Source organism: Macrosteles quadrilineatus, unplaced genomic scaffold (assembly GCF_028750875.1).
Source record: "Macrosteles quadrilineatus isolate MER2022 unplaced genomic scaffold, UCM_ALF_1.0 Scaffold_5__1_contigs__length_97177068, whole genome shotgun sequence".
Lineage (NCBI taxonomy): Eukaryota > Metazoa > Arthropoda > Insecta > Hemiptera > Cicadellidae > Macrosteles > Macrosteles quadrilineatus.
In genome coordinates this window covers 52,037,833-52,058,183 of record NW_026542598.1, presented here as the reverse complement: position 1 = coordinate 52,058,183, position 20,351 = coordinate 52,037,833, and the positions used below count along the sequence as shown (strand labels likewise).

The following is a 20,351-nucleotide window of genomic DNA, read 5'->3' as shown; positions in this document are numbered from 1 at the left end:
GCTATATTAATTACTAGCAGAGTACCCGTCCTTCGTATACGGGGTTGGCATATAAGTAAAAAAATGCTTATTGCAGTTATATTGAACTCAAACTTGGAACTTGCAATGGGGGAGGACACATGTTGAGGACAACATGGCATCAACCGATATACGCCGTCTGCAATTATGTTGCCTTGTTAGAAGGCAATCTATATATACCACAGTGAGGCAAGCAGTATTTGACAAATACGGGAGTTAGAAACTGTATGAGGAAAATTAAGATTTCCTAAACAAATTGCGCTGTTATCTAGATACATATTTTACTTTATAAAAAGATAAGTTACTTCAGATAAATACAGTATAAACCACAAAGTAAACTACCTATTTGTTCCATAATACTTAATTCTATGTTCTAATAGCAAAAAATAAAATGTTACCCTACTGAGAGTATTCTCAGAAGATTAACTCTTCTATTAGGAGTATTTCATTCCATCTATGTTTGATAATATTGTTGTCATGATGGTTAAATTTAAAAAAGGAGATGTAAAAAAATTATCATAGCATATATTTAAGGCCAATACATACGCTAGAGAATTGTAAAACTATACAAAGAGTGCTTCAAAGGGCATTTTGATACTCCATTGATAAAATACAAACAGCATTTTAGTAATTGCCTTTACGTGATATAAATTAGAACAAAACTAAAATTAATTAAAAACTCCGTTATACTTAATGGCTATTTTATGTGACAATATTTATCTAACATAGAGCGAATTAAAATGTTGTTTTTAAACATTGTCTGAATATACGTCTTAAATATGATGTTGAAATGGTTTTTGGACAAAAAATACACACACCAAATAAGTAGTTTGGTTACTTTTCTATACAGATCTAAACTCGAGTGTCTAAACTTTTCCCCTGACATTAGCAACGCGGCTGGTTACGGCGTTCATCGCCTTCAATCTGAGAGACGCAACAGTTCTAGCATTTTGGATCTTCCGATCTGACTAGTAGCGTTTTGGAAATTCCGACCCGACATACGATCGCAAGATCCAAAGTGAAAAGGACAGCCTATTTCATAAGTTTACTTTAAGAATTAAATTTGTACTTCTAGTTATGACTGTACTTTTGGATCTTACGATTTTGGAACTTCCGATCGGCAATATTTTCTTTGGATCTTTTGATTTTGGATCTTCCGACCCGCTAAATAACCTTTGGAAATTCCGATTTTGGAAGATCCGATCGGCAATATAAACGTTGGATCTTTCGATTTTGGAACTTCCGATCGGCAATATATTCTTTGGATCTTCCGATTTTGGAACTTTTGAAGACCATCCTTTCTCTTAATGTTAAACCAGAGAGTAGGCCTAAAGTAGTGACTCCATTTATAATCTATTTATCTCAATGGATGCAGATAGCAGTAACATGGTTTTATTAGAAGCCTGCGCCCAAGGCCCAATGCAAAAAAGGTCTACAACCTAAAGAAAAAAGTAGGCAGACGGGAAAATAATCAAAAAACTAAATGCAATCGGCGAAGGCGAGGCGATTCCAAGACAAGCTTCACAAACCATGAAGATTTAATTGGCTCTAGGCTCTAGAAAAAATCATCCTCAGTAATTATTTGTAGATAAATTTATTACACAATCTTGAAACTAAACTATACTATAATACAATGGCTGGTCAGACCTCTAAAACACTGAAGCTCTACAAAACCTTACTTAAAGAAGCTTCCAAATTTCCCCTCTATAATTTTAGGTAAGCTTTCTGCTGTTCTTTAGGTTGGCATAGCCCATTAGGTAGTAAATAGCTGCATTTAAGTACTGAGTAATATTATTTTTTTTAAATCTCAGATATTGGCTGAAATAAGTTAAACTAGCCTATGTGTTAAGTTAGCTATGATTAGGCCTAGGCCTACTGTAAGTTACTGTATTATAGGCCCTCCTGTATTGTGGGCATGAGGTTTTCTAAATCCGGGAAGCTGGGTTTACACTATGTAGCAAAACCTGCTATATAGCAGATTTTTGCAGGCTAACATCTAGCAATGATAACTTATAACATTTGCTAGAAGTAGAAAAAGTTAGGCCTACCTAGGCCTACTTTTTATAAGTGAGTGAAAATTTAAAAACGTACGTTTTCAGGAAACACACTTTGCAAATTTTTTTCCCCTTTTTTCAAAACTTGTATTATTTTTTTGATTTCATTAACATTTGAAGTTTCATAAAATGCCCATGGTAACGCAATATCTTTGGTAGTTTTTTTTTAAAGAGTATCTTTAGTGGAAAAACACAAAATCCTGTCACGACCATAACAGACGTTTAAATGAATATTAAAAATAGTTAATATTATTTTTATAACTATGTTTTGCTATAAACTAATTTACTTTTATGACCATTATACGGTAATTATTTGGACGTAGTGACTACTCGCAAAAGTGAAATTTTTGATTTTCATAATGACCTAAATTTCACGCTGAATCCGAAAATGACGTTTTTATTTTTCGGAAAATACCGAAAATTCCCGAAAAAAGGGAAAAACGGGAAATTTTTTTTTTTACTCAAAATACGTCATGTGGGTACTCAAAATACGCGGAATATTGTGTGGATTAAGAATATGCAAGAATTTTTTTGATCCGATGAAAAACACCGGAGATAGGGTGAAAAAACGGTGAATAATCGGTTAGGTTAGGCTTGGTTAGGTTAGGTTAGGTTAGGTTTGGTTAGGTTAGGTTAGGTTAGTTTATCAATAACATGAGTATTGTAAGTAAACTAACCTAACCTAACCTAACCAAACCTAACCTAACCTAACCAAACCTAACCTAACCCGAAAATGTGCGATGTTATTTTGGATTTTTTTGTCCAAATTTTGTCCGTGTTAAAATACCAGCTGATCAGCTGGTCAATATTTTATTATTATTGTTTATGTTAGGTTAGGTTAGGTTAGGTTTGGTTAGGTTAGGTTTAGTTAGGTTAAGTTTGGTTAGGTTCGGTTAGGTTAGGTTAGTTTACGTCAGTTTATCAATAACATGAGTATTGTATGTAAACTAACCAAACCTTACCTAACCAAACTTAACCTAACTAAACCTAACCTAACCAAACCTAACCTAACCTAACATAAACAATAATAATAAAATATTGACCAGCTGGTCAGCTGGTATTTTAACACGGACAAAAGTTGGACAAAAAAATCCAAAATAACATCGCACATTTTCGGGTTAGGTTAGGTTTGGTTAGGTTTGGTTAGGTTAGGTTAGGTTTGGTTAGGTTTGGTTAGGTTAGGTTAGTTTACTTACAATACTCATGTTATTGATAAACTAACCTAAACTAACCTAACCTAACCAAACCTAACCTAACCTAACCTAACCTAACCTAACCAAACCTAACCTAACCTAACCAAGCCTAACCTAACCAATTATTCACCGTTTTTTCACCCTATCTCCGGTGTTTTTCATCGGATCAAAAAGATTCTTGCATATTCTTAATCCACACAATATTTTGCGTATTTTGAGTACCCACATGACGTATTTTGAGTAAAAAAAAATTTTCCCGTTTTTCCCTTTTTTCGGGAATTTCCGGTATTTTCCGAAAAATAAAAACGTCATTTTCGGATTCAGCATGAAATTTAGGTCATTATGAAAATCAAAAAATTCACTTTTGCGAGTAGTCACTACGTCCAAATAATTACCCATTATACATTAAAAAGGTCACTGAGCTTTTAGTATATTTGGTCTTTCTAGAAAAAAATAAAAAACTCAAAAAAATTGAAAAAAAGCCAATAATATCTTTTTAAGTTTGTATAACTCCGAAAAAACTTACCTGAGACCCGAAAAATCGTTATGTTTGCATAGAGGCGTGCTTCTTTTGTGTATAAAACATTGAAATATGACGATATTTTAATTTTTGAAATTTTTATGACAGAAATCATAAACGTGATGGTCAGGGACAAGCGGTACGGTCGTGAATTTTATAAAAAAATCTAAATCTTTCTAAACAATCCTTTAATTATACTGTTAGTTATAATAAAAATATGTGTTTCAATTGAACTAAACTGTTCAAATTACAATTATATTAAAGTTATTGTCACGACCAAACACACTATAATCCATAAGGCTGGATAGGTCGTGAAAAAACCCGCGATGGTCGTGAAACTTTGGTCGTGAAATTACGTGTTATTTGGCTCTGTTCTGGCGGTAGCTCTGCACCTCATGTTCGAGGATACAAAGTGGACTTCTAGGTTAATCTAGCAATTGAAATATCATATAAACAAAAATTAACACCATGTCTACTTCATCGAATGACTATGTACGGTCATGGACACACCAAAATTACAAAAAACACAACCTTTCCTGTATTAATCTTGTAATTCCTCCTTTCAACTCGAAACGACCGGCACTACAATCCTGACGTACACCCCGAACTAGTCTCTAAAACCAACTGACTCCATCATCGCCAGGCTTGCCACTGTCGTGCTCCAAAGTTGAAAAATTTTCCCAAATGGTCGTGACGCCAAATCGAGGGACAGACTTATTATGTCATGGTAGTCAGTTTGCAATGACAATAAAATTATAATATGCTCCTTTTTTGTAAGTTTAATAACCATTGATGACATAAAAATATGGCTTTATATATTTCTGCATGAATAATTAGTCTAAAAACAGCGTGAAAGTTGGAAAATGTACCCTAGGGACACGTCATGGTCGTGAATTTCAAGACTTTAAAAATACGAAAAAAATACCTAGAACCTATTTAAAACCAAATAAATGTGTGTAACATGTTGCCCCCATCCCAAAAAATATTAAAACACTTAAACTACAAATCCAGTAGCTACGAAGTAAAAGGCCAGGGACATGAAAACGTACGTTTTTAAATTTTCACTCAAGTGCTATTAAGTTAAACTTATATAGCTAAAATTGTGCTATCCATCGGGAGTGCTATCCATGCAAAAATCAAAAGAAATAGGCCTACATACTACACCTAACATTGCTATACGTAGCATTTAGTGTCATCAGTTGTAGCCTCCTGGGTGCGGACGTTTTTGCTCAGCGATCTTTGTTTACAATGGAAGGACTAGAAAGTGACAGTGCGTGGGATCGGGAGGCTATTATAAACTTTAATTGGACTGTTACGTTGACAACCGGCGTTGTGGTCATACGTAAAACGCTTTTGAATTTTACCATCGCTTATTTCACGTGTTAATTATGGATCGTCAGCGTGATCGTCATCATTAAGGTCCCATAATAAATCTGCTAAGTACACTGTACTTTTTTCTCGAAGCAAGAAGCGGTCGAACCTAAAACCTTCGCTTCCGCCTCTGACTTCCAAAGATCACCGGGTCAGTCCATATGAAATAAACATAGGGTTCTCATAATTTTATAAGATTTTGTACAGTTATTCTACAAAATAAAATAAGTTTATTTGCAAAGTTTCAGATTTTTATCTCTTGTACTTTTTGAGTTATAAAAATTTAAAGTTATTAAAAAAATTCCGATTTTGGAAGACGTTACAATCTTTAAGCACGAATATCTCAGCTCCTAATTAAGAGTCTTCCTTAGTGGAAGCCATGTTGGATTTCTTCCCCATAAGAACAATGTTAACTTTGGGTCCAAATATCTCATCAGCAAATTGTCATATAATTATGGATAAGGAGTTAAATTTAAGGAATTGTGGTCCTCTAGAGATTGACGTTTTTTATTTCACAATTTTTAATTTTTATAAAGAATAATTGATTATTAATTAGCTTAAAATTAAGCTAATTATTGAAAGGAAATGAAAATGGATTTTCGAAATTCAAAAACCTCAGTCACGAGTCTATTATGTTAAAAATACAAATTATAAATTTCAAAGCTATATCTTAACAAATAACGCCGTTACGTGTCCACAAATGATGTAATGTTTAACATTGTTCTTATGGGGAAGAAATCCAACATGGCTACCACTAAGGAAGACTCTTAAGATAGAGGCATGAAATGTATGGCAAATTATAGCTTTTTAAATAAGCTTTATTATGATATGCAACTAAAATTATCGTGGGTCAGTCCATGCCAAATCAACACAGCTCACAACCTAACCTTTTCAGATCTACATGAAATTTGGTAGGCCTACTCTTATTCTTATTCTAGACTAAGAAATAAGTTTACATGCAAAGTTTTAGATTTTTCTCCCTTGTATTTTTATAATTAGGCCTATAAAGAATTAAAGTTAAAATACCCCCGCCGCAGCAAACCTGCAGACTAAGCGAATTTCCATTTGACTGTTTGGATTTACACTGAAATGTCTACTTAAAAATATAACATTTATTCTTGATTTAAATAGAATTAGTTTAACAAGTACTTAGGTTTGCTGCATCAGGAAGGGTAAAACTGTTTTGTTTTTTTTTGTAAAATGTGAATAAACTTAGGCCTAGTTAGTAAGAAATAAAAACATTTTCCAAATTTGATCAAAATATGTTCACAAACAAGCAAACTACAACAGTTTACTTATTCTCCATAAGAATAACATGGGAATTTTAAATTTACAATTTTTTGGAATTTTCTCCGTAACCATTAGGCGCATAATAACGCTTCAATATACTAAATTATTTGTTTTTTTAAGCTCTACAAATGGTTTGGAAAGAAATTGCTAAATTTTATGTTTTTTGGGTACAAAATGGGAAAAACCTATTTTTACCCCATAAAACCCCCCGTAAACCCCCATTCCCATGGTCCTATCATGCTGGATCGCGAACTCGTTCTAATAAACGTACGTTTACACGTTTGTACCAAATTTCATCAAAATCGGATCATTTTTGCTCGAGTTATCGTGCTGACGGACACATATATATATAGGTATATGAATTTGAACGAATGGTGTTTTTGGCCTCTAGGGACCTCAAAACGAAAAAAAAAATCGGTCCCGCGTCCAGGTCTTACCATGAGTACTACGGTAATAGCTTATTCCCTATATGGGAAATTCGCTAAAATTAACGAAATAAATTAGTCCTAAAATTAGAGGAATTTGTAAATTACAAGGCAAATATGTGGCTCGGATTCCACTATAAACCGTAGGTCCCTTAGTTGCCATTGGCTGTAAGTTATGGGCTATTAATTAACAGTCCTGTTTAAAAGGAACATGTCTGCCTTCGTCAGTAATCAGACTACAAGATCACACCACTCATCCTACACTCATCTCCATTCATACTTGGCTTGAAATACCCATCTTTGTATGGTCGCCATTTCAACTAAAAGTAGGCCTAACTTATTAACTTAAAGTAGCCTATAATAGCCCAAACATAACTTAAAATTATTTTTTCTGTAGTTAGACCTATGACTAGGTAGTCTATAGGCTAAGCATAGATTAACAAACACAAGTAGATTCCTCATTCCATTGTAAATTCCGAAGCTCGTTTTTCGTGTCTAGTTGACACCGGTGACACTGATTTCTAGGTTACCTATTGTCGACGAAATGTTGTTTCTTTATTTTATGGTTAATATCATTATATGTGCTTTACTGTTTGGTTAAATAACTAACTTAAGGGACGAGTTATTGTTTATGACTAGATTTATTTATTTATTCATACCAACGGTCAAACCAATACATAAATATGACAAAGCATTGTGACTTAATTTAAAAATAGACATTTTTGAAACAAATTAAGCCAACTTGAAGTAATCAATAAATAGATTAACAATAGACAACAAAAAGATTAAGATATAACAAGATGAAGGACATAAAAAGATATAGAAAAGGATTTAAGACATAACAAGATATAAAATGTAACAAGATATAGATAACAAGATATAGATATAACGATGTGACAAGCAACAACAGTATAAATAGGAAATGAATATACAAAATATAATAAATAACAATATAAATAGATATGTAACAATAAAGCATAACACGGACAAGAAAAAAAAAAAAAAAAAACAATATTATTCAATGTATGAGGAACGCGCTGCTAACAAGTTTTTTCTTGAACGTTTCATTGTTCATGCTGAACAGATCCAATTGACCAGGTAGGTTGTTTGCCAGACGTTGCAGACGAGGAAGTGCACTGTGGTACATGTACTGTGTTGAGTACTGCCGCCTCGCAAACAGCTGGGTATGGCGAAGGCTGCGTGAAGTGCGGAAGTCCAGTTCCAAGAGCAGGTCGGGAGCATCAATGGAGGATGTGACCAACTTCTTCAAGAACAAGACATCATTAACCTCACGTCTGGTAGAAAGAGGCAACAGGTTCAACTGGAGTTGCAGATCATGAACAGGAACAGCACGGTATTGCATCCCCAAACGTAGACCAACCAGGCGAACAAAAAGGCTTTGAGTGTTTTCCAGCCTGGCAATCTGACCAGACTGGTACGGATTCCAAACTGTGGAAGAAAATTCAAGTATGGGTCTGACAAGATGGATATAAAGAGTTACCAGTGCCGATACTGAAAATCTGTCATGACTGACCCTGGTGATGAAATTGAGTGCTGAGTTGGCCTTCTTGCAAACATAGTTAATGTGCTCTTGAGGATTGAGGTCAGGAGAGAGTATGATGCCTAAGTCTTTGACCTTTGAAGAACGTTGAAGCTGCTGATCTGCAAGTTTATACAGATGAATAATAGGATTATTAGATCTGGTGAAGGTTACCACCGAGCACTTTGAGACATTCAAAGACATTTCATTCATCTGGCACCATACTGACAGTAAATCAATACTATTCTGTAGAGCCTCGCAGTCACTCACATGAGAAATCTCTCTGAAGATCTTGGCATCATCAGCAAAAAGCAGTACATTTGAACCCAAATGCTGAACCAAATCATTGATGAATATGGTGAACAAGGCCGGGCCCAGAAGCGATCCCTGAGGAACCCCGGAAATAGCAGGAAACGGTTGAGACAAAGAGCCAGCCACTCGCACCTGAAGAAACCGATCCTGGAGGTAGCTCTCTAACCACATTAAGAGGGGTCCATTTATTCCAATGGCTCTAAGTTTAGCAACCAAATGTTTGTGGCTAACTCGGTCAAAGGCCTTGGAGAAATCCGTGTACACAGCGTCAATCTGGTGGGAATTTAAGAAGGCTGTAGTAACATTACTCTGGAAGGACAAGAGGTTCGTAGTGGTTGAGCGTCCCTTCATAAAACCATGTTGTTCTGCATTAATCACACTCTTCAGAGCGAATGACAATCTCTTCAGCACAAGCGATTCAAAAATCTTTGCCAATGTGGACTGAATAACAATAGGGCGATAGTTCTTGACATCAGCAGGAGATCCGGACTTAAAAATTGGTGTTACATAACCATTCTTAAGATTCGAGGGAAAGACACCAGCAGCCATGAGCGAGTTGAAATATATGGTGATATGAGGTGATAAAACACTGCTACAGAACCTCAAGACCAGTGGTGATATGTCGTCGGGTCCAGCACCTTTGCTTGTATCAAGTGAATTCAGCTCATCCTCCACCTCCGAACAGCTAACATAACATGACGAGATTGAGGTGATTGCATTTAGCTCATAATCTGGTGGGGTAGATGACGGAGACTTATAAACGGAGGCGAAAAATTTGGCAAAAAGATTGGAGATATCCTGGTGACAATCAGCAACTTCAACATCCAACTTCATTCTTGACGGCAGGGAGGGCAGTTTCTTGGTAGAATTCACATAACTCCAGAAGGCACGAATATTGGCTTTTATAGATGAATCAACAGTCTCGATGTAAGCTGAGTAGCATTCCCTCGTCATCCTCTTGCATATAGTTCGAACACCGCAAAACTGGAGATATGTTCGGTCATCGAGACTCTGCTTGAAGCGCTTGTGTAGTTCCTTTTTCTTGATAATCATCAATTTGAGTTCTGAAGAAAACCATATGGGAAAGGATCTTTTTCCTATATACTTTGGAGGGCAAGCATTTCTTATAGTATGACTTAGTTTAGAGCAGAAGTCGGAAAAGTATAACTCAGCATGCGTGTAGTTGTCAAGTATAGGATAACTAATGCTCTGTACCCAGTCAAAAACATGGTGAAGATCACATTGTTTAAGATTAGGAAAGACGGCACTATAATTGAGATCATCAAGAGGGCAAATAGGGAGTTCCATTTCTAAGGCAGGGTGATGGTGTTCCACAGCAAGAAGAGGATCAATTGCATTTTGGACACGCAAATCTTCAGAGGAAAAGACCAAGTCGAGGAGAACACCACGCTCATTCACAATGCTGTTACATTGTCTTAGCTTCAGGAAGCTCATAACATCACAAATTGGTTGAGCAGAAGTATCAACTTGACAAGTTGTAGGATCCAGCCAATTAACATTTGGTAAGTTGAAGTCACCAACAACCAACATAGGGTTTGAGTTTGGATTAGCGACAAACAATTCCTCAAGTATTGAAGAAAATTCAGTATATTGAGATGAATTTTGATTAGGTGGTAAATAGACTGCACTCAGTAAGAACAAGGAGTTTTTGAGCCTTACGGCAGTGAAGACAGACTCAACGCTCTGCGTAGATGATAGGAGTTCCCAAGACTCAAAATCATTCCTTATTGCAACAATAACACCTCCGCCACTTGATTTAAGACTTGATAATGGCGATCTATCACATCTATATACTCTATAGTTTTGGAAACCAAGTTCAGAATTACTTATATCATTAGTGAGGTTTGTTTCAACCAGTATAATAACATCATAAATTGAGTTGCTCAAAGATTGACGAAGGGCAGGGAGTTTAGTTCGTAGGCCGTTGACATTCTGAAAATATAAACTTAGTTTGGTTTGACCGTTGGACTTACCCGTTTTTTGGCTTTGTTTTAACAATAGAGGGTATACCATTAGAGTATTTTATAGTAAGATCCTTTTCTCCAGCATTCTTTCTTTCCTCAAGTTCCTCCCTCAATTTCTTTAGATGATTTCTCTCTCGGAGGGTGCGATCTCTAGAAACACTCAATAGGCTATCTGCAGCAGCGTTCTTTTCAGAGAAGCGTTGGTAGAAGAGTTTAGCTTCATCAACGTCAGGAAAGATAACTTTGATTGGCCGGGGTTTTTTGTTGTTCTTAGTGCCAATTCTAAAGTTTTAACATTTTTCACATTGACACCCTGGCACACTCCTGTGATGAGATTTTGTATTTCTTGAGTATCTTGTTGTTTCTTCAAATCAATGGTGGCAAGAGTACTCTCCGTGATACCATAAACAATAACGTTGAACTGACGCTTCTTTCGATCGTTGATTTCCATTAAAGTCTCCTCAAAACTGTCTACATTTGTTATTTTAGACTCAACTCTTTTTTCGACAGCAGACACTCTCAACTCAAGCTGCTCAATACGGGGCTCAAGCAGCTCAAATTTGTCGTGAATTGATTTAACATCATCTTGTATAGATTTGACGTTTTCGGGAAGATCATTCAGACGATCAACTTTGGCATTAAGAGCATCTATCTTTTGAGACAGATTAGAAAGAAGCGTACTTAAATCAGGTGACTGTGGCGAGGATTTACAATCCACGCGAGTGCAATACCACTTGCTGGCATTGTCACTAGAAATTTTAGTGTACTCATTTTTGGTAACTCCTACGCAATTTCGGTGAAACCATCGATCACAAGGCCCATCACACTGAAGTCCATCATCAGAGCTCACAACTTGTTTATAATAAGGAATGCAAATAGTTTTATCCATGATTTTGCTATATAATCATAGCCTGAAGTATTGACCAGTTGAGGCTACTCGATTCACCTCAAATAATAGATTGTTTTGGTACATTCCTCTGTTAATAGGAACATTCATTATTTATTATCGATGATTTATTTTCAATATATCAACATGTTTGTTTTCCTTTGCGATCCATATTCCTTCTGTTTAATATCTTCAAAGACATTTAAATTACAAATTGAGAACTAATCTTGTTTAGGCAAAAATTATAAATAATAGGTATGGATTAAGAAATGAAACTGTTCTAAACTAAAAACTAACAACTAACCAAACTTGCTGTACCATTTTAAAATTTCCGTTTGATAAGAGAAAATGTGGGGTAGCCTATAAGTTATCTAATGGAATTTTGAAATATGTTACAGCAAGTTTGGTTAGTGAAGTTAGGTTAGTTTAGAATAGTTGTATTTTTCAATATAATTTTTTAAAATTATTTGTTGATACAACTGAACAATATTTATTTATCGTAGTTGTCAGCTGACATGTTTAAACTTAATAGGCTATCGATAAATCGGATTGAAAAATAAAATCGATGTATCGAAAAGAAATCATCGATAATTATAAATGTTCCCTTTAACAGGAAAGTACCATTGTTTTATTTGGTTAAACAAGGGTTTAAATTAGGTACTCAAATAACAAGAAACACATTTTAAAGACAACAAGACTTCTTCAGTGCACTGGACAGAACTAACAATAAAATTGTCTTCAGCTGATCCATAAGGATGAGAAATTTACCAATGGAGTAGTCTTGCTTTTATTTATTAGATATAAGTTTAGGCTAACTTCTATTGCAATGGTATGTTTATCTTAACACAGATTTATCTTACTTAGGCTACATATTTAAACACTGCATCATTATGTGTCATTATCGATCCAAATTCAGCCTCATTCTTTTACCGGTTTTCCAAAATGTTTGGTAAGATCTAAGATGTCAGGCAGAATGCCACATTCCAAAATGATTTGACTTTTTTTAACATGTCACCAACTGCCTAAATCATTCTTATTTTTTGTCGTTTGTCAACAATTGAAATTCATGCGTAGCTGACGACACGACACGACGTCCGACCCGCACAAAATAAACTTAATAGCTACCTAATCTAGGCTAACATAAACAGAACTAGCCAGACAAATAAAGAAGATTGATCTTTATGCCTCAACAAGAATAAAAAACAGCTGACTTGCACAGTAGGACATAAAACTTCAACTTATAAAGGTAAACTTAAACTCTGAATTATTGAGGCTCGTGAACTAGAAACTTTGAGTAATTCTAGTAAACAGTGAACACTTTTCAGTTACAAGAGTCACGATCGATCTGAAGTTTCCAAAAGCAATACAAAAATGTATACTAGGTACCTCCCCTGTTGGAAAAATCTTGTCTTCTTTTGTCTATATTACTTAAATTAAAAAGCTAAACAGTATTTTTCCAGCAGCTCTGTTTTAAGTTAAAGATCTATACACCTTGTCAGAAATAGTCCAGAAACCTAGACGCAAAACAACACTGTAGGCCTACTCTCTTTTGCAAAGGCCACTTTACAATGTATAGTAGCTTGAGGAGCCTTTCATAAGAGGGGAATCTAATATTTCCAACACAGCCTCAGTTACTTTTTTAATGTATTTACTGTTTTATGTGTGTACAATATAAATGTTGACGCTATCTATTCAAAATCTCTGTCAAAGATAAAGAAGACAAGTATCCAAGTAAGTATCTAAATAGGCCAAATTTAGCCCGTTAAATTTCATACATCTAGTGAATCATAGTCGTAGGAATATTTATGCCAATTATGAGTGTGGAAAAATTACATTTTGGGTTAAAAAAATATCTTTAGTTGTTTTTATTTGTACTAGTTAGCTGAATTGATTACAGTACCGTGTATCTTGTTACAGGATGTACGCTCTGCGGAGGATTCATGACAAATTCAAAGAAAATAAATGCCTGATAGATACAGCTGCTATTGAGCAAGAGTTTAATGAAGGCTTGAAGGCGCTGGAAGTCATAAAAAGACAGGTACAAGAACATAGTCTCATTCTCCTTGTACTTTTAATTTTTAATGCAATTCAACTAGGCCTATCTCACACTGTAGGCCATAGTCATTGGTTACCTCCCGCTATCTCCGCGTTCCGCTACCTCCGTGACCCGCCACCTCCGAATTTCAGAGTGACCCTTAAAATCCTCGGTTACTACCTGCGTTCATAGCCTCCCTTAAACACCGCTAAAATATTGAATATTTTGTTTAAGAATTTATAGTAAAATATCCAGTTTGTATAATTTCTTTGTTTTAAAAATACTTGTATGGTAAAATATTCTTTAGATCTATGAGGTTATTTTATTTAGTCTATGATTTTGTCATCGATTATAGGAAACAAGTAAGATAAGTAGATATGAGTAGACCACAGAGATAAGTAAGACCATTGCTCTATATACAAATCAAATCGTATGCTCTGCTCCCGAGAACTGTATCATGGGTTTCAAATTATCGGATTTAAAATACATAGCTAGCTGTTCTGAATTAAACACAATTTTAACTGACTAGTCGATTTCCGTACGTAGGACGGGCCAACGTAGGGGGGCTATATATTAAAACGTAACAGGGTTTTTTTAATTTCACGATTCTGAATCAACCATTTAACGGATTTTCACGATTTTTGTGTTGAAAGAAAGATAATTTTTAGAACTAGGGAATGTCGAAGCTATAATTTTAGTTTAGGGTTTCAGTTTTTTTTAGAAATTAAGTTTTAATTTTTAAAAAGTCTAGCAGCTGACGCTTATATTCTAGACTAAAGCTTTTGCTATAATACCATTTGCTTAACGTAACAGCGTTAATTAAATGACATACATAGGGTTGATTTATTTATACTATGGAGGGGAGGTAATTAGGAGGCGGGACTTGATGACAATGACTGCTTGAAATGACAGCTAGCAACGCAGGCAGTGACAGGGGATTATAAGGGTCACTCAAGAATTCGGAGATGGCGGGACAGATATCGGTTCGGAGGTGGCGGGACGCGGAGAAAGCGGGAGCACACGTAGTCATTGATCCAATATCCATTCCAGGAGAGGGTGATTGAAATCATAAATACTTAGCCTATTTAACATTGCAAACAATATGACCACTTGGTCTTAAACGTAACCTCCGAACTACCATCAACTAATCATAAAAACTTAAATCTCTAAACAAAACATAGGCTAATCTGTAAACTAAAGTGAATAGCAACTTGAAAGTTCATAGCTATCCCTTGATAAACAAAACCTTTCATTTACAACTATGCAAGCATAACTGAAAGAAAACGATATAAGATATACTTGATGTTTGCTGCAGCCTTGAATCCCACCTTACAACCACTACTCTTGTTTCGCTACCGTACTGTAGTAGGCCTGTTAGTTTAGTAGATGGGTGGGTCCAAACAACAAAACGAAGGCTCCAAAGCTTTAATTCTCTGATCATGAAACAGAGATTGAGGGTTCGGGTCCGACCTCAGTCAAGTCTAGTGTGCTTATGACAACTCAAGAGGAGTTAACCTGTTCATTTTGGTGGGAGATGTCCACCTAAAATAAACGATAAAGAGTTCAGGAGTGTTTATTTATTTATTTGCTCAAAGGTACATCATTTTAACAAAGACGTACTGTATATTATTTCTCACACTCAAGCTAGACTAATTTTCTAATAGCAATTAACTGAACTTATAATGCAAAGAAAAATACTTAACTATTGTCGGGACCACGTAAGTTTGCAGTTGAGGGAGGAGCCTATTTACCATATGGTTTAGAATGAACCAATGAAAACCGTGCGGTGTTGCCAAATCTGTTAATACCAGCTGATTTTAATATATTGCTCAGTATATTTTAATTAGTGTTGTCAACGGGCGATGTGGCAACGTCGCACTAGCCTTGTCTTGTGATTGGCTGCCACCAACTGCAAACTTACGTGGTCCCGACTATAAATAATGCAATAACATGACATGACAAAATTAACAACTTATCAATACTAAATCTTTGAGAGAAAACAACACACATAGAATTTTAACAGTAAAAAGAAAGCTCGAAAAGATCTAAGTGACATAACGATGTGAAGTGAATGTTAACAGTGGCGACGTTGACGGGTTGAGTGCATTCTTTGTGTGAGTTGCACCTTAAATTAGGCTTCTTGCTACTGTTACCTATCTTTACTGTGTGTGTCTGTTCACTCTAAACTTATTTGATTTAGAATTTGAATTTTCATTTCCATAATATCCGTACATGAGAAAATATAATAAGTGGCAAATTTAAACCAATAAGTAACTCCTTGAGCTCACTGTGTTAACTCTTCCTGGACGGGCAACTTTTGTGGCCTAAGATGGGTAAAAATTATTCAAATAAAAAATAAATTAATTTTTATTATTTGTGTTTTTTGAATATTTATACCTGTATACATGAAATAAACACAATGGAACATCTCATACTATCTAAATAATTTTTTACTTGTTTTCATGCATAAAATAAATGGTGCGGATAAGCAGGAAAACGGCGGATATATCCACCGCCCGTCTTTGAAAATATGGCAGTGACAAGAATGGGCAATAAATAAAGAACAATATGTTATCACTATTTCATGCTGCTATTCAGACAAAAACTTAAGCTTTTAGTGCCAACAAAGTCAACGTTGTGCTGCGCGCCCAACATGGGGTGGGGGACAGCGGGCGGCCGGGAGGCCGACGTGTCGCTTTCAAGGTCGCAGTGGTTGCGGAGAGCGCGGGTAAGTAGCGCCGTAATAGCCTGAGACATCTGGGATACTGCAAAAACACAAGCCAGGCTGAAGATTGTAAACATATTTATATTTTAATTAAATTCCTAAATTTCATTCATGCTCATATTTTTAAAATTCGTATTAGGCCCATTTAAAACAATTATATTAATCCGAAGTAAATCAAATATTACAATTTTCTAATACAAAGAGACATGTTGAATGGCACCGACGAGTCTACAAGTATCATATTCAAGGTCCCGGGCAATGGACGCACAACCTGATCGAAGGTTGATCAAGGCTGATCGAAGTGGCAGCCAATCACAGCATTGAGCACCAAAGGGATCATCTATGATTGGACACTGTAGGCGTGGTTAATTAGAATGATGGGAAATCTCAAAAAAAAGGAAGGGACAGGAGGAGCAAGATGGGATCAGTCTGGAAGAAGATTTGCGAGGCTTAGGACGGGGTCGGATCGAGCAGGCCCCAAATTATATCAGGATTGGTAAAATCTGCCACCTGAATACGTCCTAGGCCAAACTACTTCACCTACTCAGCCCACGCCGAGAGAAGAGGTTCCAGGGGGTCGTCATCCACCATCGAGGACCAGGATCAACCACCGAGTCATCTGCCAACGGAGACAAGGGGAGGCCTGGACATCACGAGACGTCACCTCGGGGAATTCATCTACCCTCAAGATCTTCTCCTCGGTATGTCAAAATTCAATTATAATTCCCAGGACAACAAATTTTAGAAGAAAGAAGATAAATTTAAATTATATAAAAAAAGGGCCTAAGTTAAGTAACTACAATTCATTCAAACTAAACCTAACTAAAAATAAAATTGAAAACCTAAATAAATTGATGATATAAAACAAAATAAACAATTATAAATAAATAATTTACTGCTAAACAAAACAACAACAATATAGCCTTAAAGGTTATACCTGTAAAATAATGTATTTAATATAATTAAGTTCTCATTTAGTATTTCGTTTTCAAACGACTATTTTTGATACTTTGCTAAATTGTGAATAGTCTTTGTTTGCAAAGTGTATTAATTTTATAGAATTTCATATTAGGATTGTGTATTAAGTTTTGTGAACTGGACTTTGGCCAAATGGCAAAGATGTAGATTAATAACATTTATGAATATCCATATATTTATATAAAAGGGTTTAATTAATTAAGAACGAGTCATTTTACATTGGTATTATATCTATCACTTTTAATCTTATATGTGTTCAATTCTCTTATCTTGATACTGGGGCCCCAAAATATTTAATTCCTTTGGTAAATACGTCATTTGATTTATTGATTATTATATAAATGTATTGTGTTTTAAAGGGTTGTAGATTAGAGTGAGTGGTCAAATAAAATTTAGTAACTCATACAATGGTGTCAGTTCAATCAGTTCCTGAGTATTCTCACATATTCCAAGCGAGTATACTGAGCTTAGTTGTAGTCATTTTGTATTTTTCACATTTAAAGTCAAAGAAAACCCCATAAGTTTACAAGATAAGGCAGATATATCCGCCACCCGTCCTTTATCGCCAAAGACTTATGCGGATATATCCGTCACCCATCCGCTAAGGGTTAATAATTCATGATAATTAACATCTCGTTGATTTGATTTCAGGTGACTGTGAGTCAACTCTATGAACCAGAAAAATTAATCATCGAGAAATCCAATAAAAACAAACACTGAACTTAGTTGTGTCGAAGCAATCTCCATAATGTTTATTAGGTCATCATCATCATCTAATACTCTTGTATATTTTATTAATTTGCTATGTTTTGTTTTATAATCGTTAAAATGATTTTGTAGGCCTAAATTATAAAGACTGAATGACTTTTCATTGTCTTATGTTACGTTTTAACAGGGTTTAATTTTGCATCCAGTTATAATTTTAATTTTACTCAGATTAGGTGTATAGAGAACGTTTTGTATATATGAGCATTGTAAATAAATTCATTGTAAATAGACAGAGTAGCAACACTTTTAAGTGGCTTTATCGAAAATTAAAACATTGACACTTAAGGTTTCTCTTTTTAATTTACACCTTGGCCTTACAGTTAAACAATTCTCGGTTTGATCTAGAGAAAAGTCACAAACGAAAAGTTAACTTCTGATTGTTTAAACCTGGACCCAGCTGTCTTTTTATAATCAGGCTTTTAATTAATAACTTCAGAGCTATAGTTCGGCCGCTTAGAAAACGACCTGCGCGTTAATGCTAAACCAATGCTGGAGGAGGTCGCTTTCTCAGCGGCCGAACTATAATAAATAGCTGGCTTTAGTTTCAAAGGTACACTAGATATTTTATAGTCCTACACTCATATTTGGGGTTAACATAGGACCTGGAGTAGATAATAATGTTTTTATGTTATTCTTTACTTATTTATCCTGATAAATTGTAGTAAAAAGTAGACTTAAGTGAAAGTATTAGAATCTTACTTTGCACAGTTAAATGAGAGGCGCTAAGCATTTTAGTGAATATCTCTTGTAGGGAATAAGCTATTACCGTAGATCTCATTGAAGACCTGGACCGAGGACCAATTTACTTTTAGCGAATTTCCCATATAGGGAATAAGCTATTACCATTAATAGACATTCCATCCCCATGTTAAATTTGTAGCCGGATTTTTTATCAAAATTGTCATATTTGATGTGAGCTATTTAAGGATTGTGCTGTTCTAAATGACTTAATTCCGTCAAATACACTAACTTTTTTACCAAGTCAAGTTTTATCAAACATAGGGAATGGCCTATGTTGAGTTATAGCAACTCTTATGACCCCTCAACCTGGTCAGCAACAAAAAATAAAGTAAAAAATAGAATTTTAGACACTAGCGCATTTTGTGACTGGCTCACACAAATACGTTCTTTTTAAATAAAAAATTGGCTACAGCTGGTACATAGATGGGAAGTCTACTCCAGTATCCAATAGTCAATGATATTACCGTAGGTCTCATGGCAAGACCAAGACCCGGGATCGATTTGCTTTTTGATTTTGAGGTCCCCAGAGGCCAAAAACACCCTCCGGTCAAATTCACACATATATATATGTGTCCGTCAGCGCGATAACTCGACCAAAAATGATCCAATTTTGATGAAATTTGGTACAAACTTGTAAACCTATGTTTATTTGAACGAGTTCGCGAACCAGCATGATCGGACAATGGGAACGGGGGTTTAGGGGGGTTTTATGGGTTTAACTAGTTTTCCCATTTTTGACTCTAAAAACATAAAATCTCACAATTTCTTTCCAGACCATTTTGTAGAGCTTAAAAAAATAAATCATTTTGTTTATTGAAGCGTTGTTGTATGTCTAGCGGTTAAGGAGATAATCTACAAAAAAACTTTGAATTTAAAATTCACATGTAATTCTTATGAAGAATAAATAAACTGTTGTAGTTTGCTTGTTTATGGATATATTTTGATCAAATTTGTCAATTTTGTTTATTTTATACTAAGCTATCAACGTTTCAATAAAAAACACAACTCAATACCTTCCCTGTAGCAGCAAACCTAGGTACTCATTAAAATTAATGTTATTTAAATAAGATATAAATCTGACAATTTTCAGGGAATATTTTAGTAGAAATCCAGCCAGGTAAATGGAAATTGGCTTAGTCTGCAGGTTTATTGCGGAGGGGGTATTTTGTTTTGAGGTCTCCAGAAGCCAAAAACACCATCCGATCAAATTCATATACTGTAATACTAGCAGTTGTACCCGTGCTTTGTAACCTTCAACTGAAAATAATAAAAGTGGTACACTCTGTTGTGAAACCGTGTAACTTTTCAATGCTATTAAACATCACAGAACCCAAATTGTTGGTTTATTTGAAGCAGCTGTCAATGTTCTTTGATTTTTTCAAAATATTAATACCCATAAGGTAAACAAGGGAGACTTCAGAGCCACTGGGATGGAGCACCAAAGGAGTTCAAGAATGGGAATGGGAAAGAAACCTTCCCGGGAGTGTATACAACAACTTCCTGAAGTTCC

At 35.3% G+C, this 20,351-nt stretch overlaps 1 protein-coding gene across 1 annotated transcript; it reads left to right on the top strand.

The window, feature by feature from the left end:
* The first annotated feature begins 1,478 nt into the window (after positions 1-1,478).
* LOC128996003 (LYR motif-containing protein 4B-like) lies at positions 1,479-18,385 on the top strand. Its single transcript, XM_054421111.1, has 3 exons — positions 1,479-1,734; positions 13,512-13,632; positions 17,984-18,385. The coding sequence occupies exons 1-3, from the start codon at positions 1,652-1,654 to the stop codon at positions 18,050-18,052; spliced, it is 273 nt and encodes a 90-aa protein (XP_054277086.1). The 5' UTR covers positions 1,479-1,651; the 3' UTR covers positions 18,053-18,385.
* The last annotated feature ends 1,966 nt before the right edge of the window (positions 18,386-20,351 follow it).

Coding starts and splice junctions, on each gene's coding strand:
- LOC128996003 (XM_054421111.1), top strand. CDS start 1,652: ATGGCTGGTCAGACCTCTAAAACACTGAAGCTCTACAAAACCTTACTT. Junction 1,735..13,511: donor TTTCCCCTCTATAATTTTAG/GTAAGCTTTCTG, acceptor ATCTTGTTACAG/GATGTACGCTCTGCGGAGGA. Junction 13,633..17,983: donor TGGAAGTCATAAAAAGACAG/GTACAAGAACAT, acceptor ATTTGATTTCAG/GTGACTGTGAGTCAACTCTA.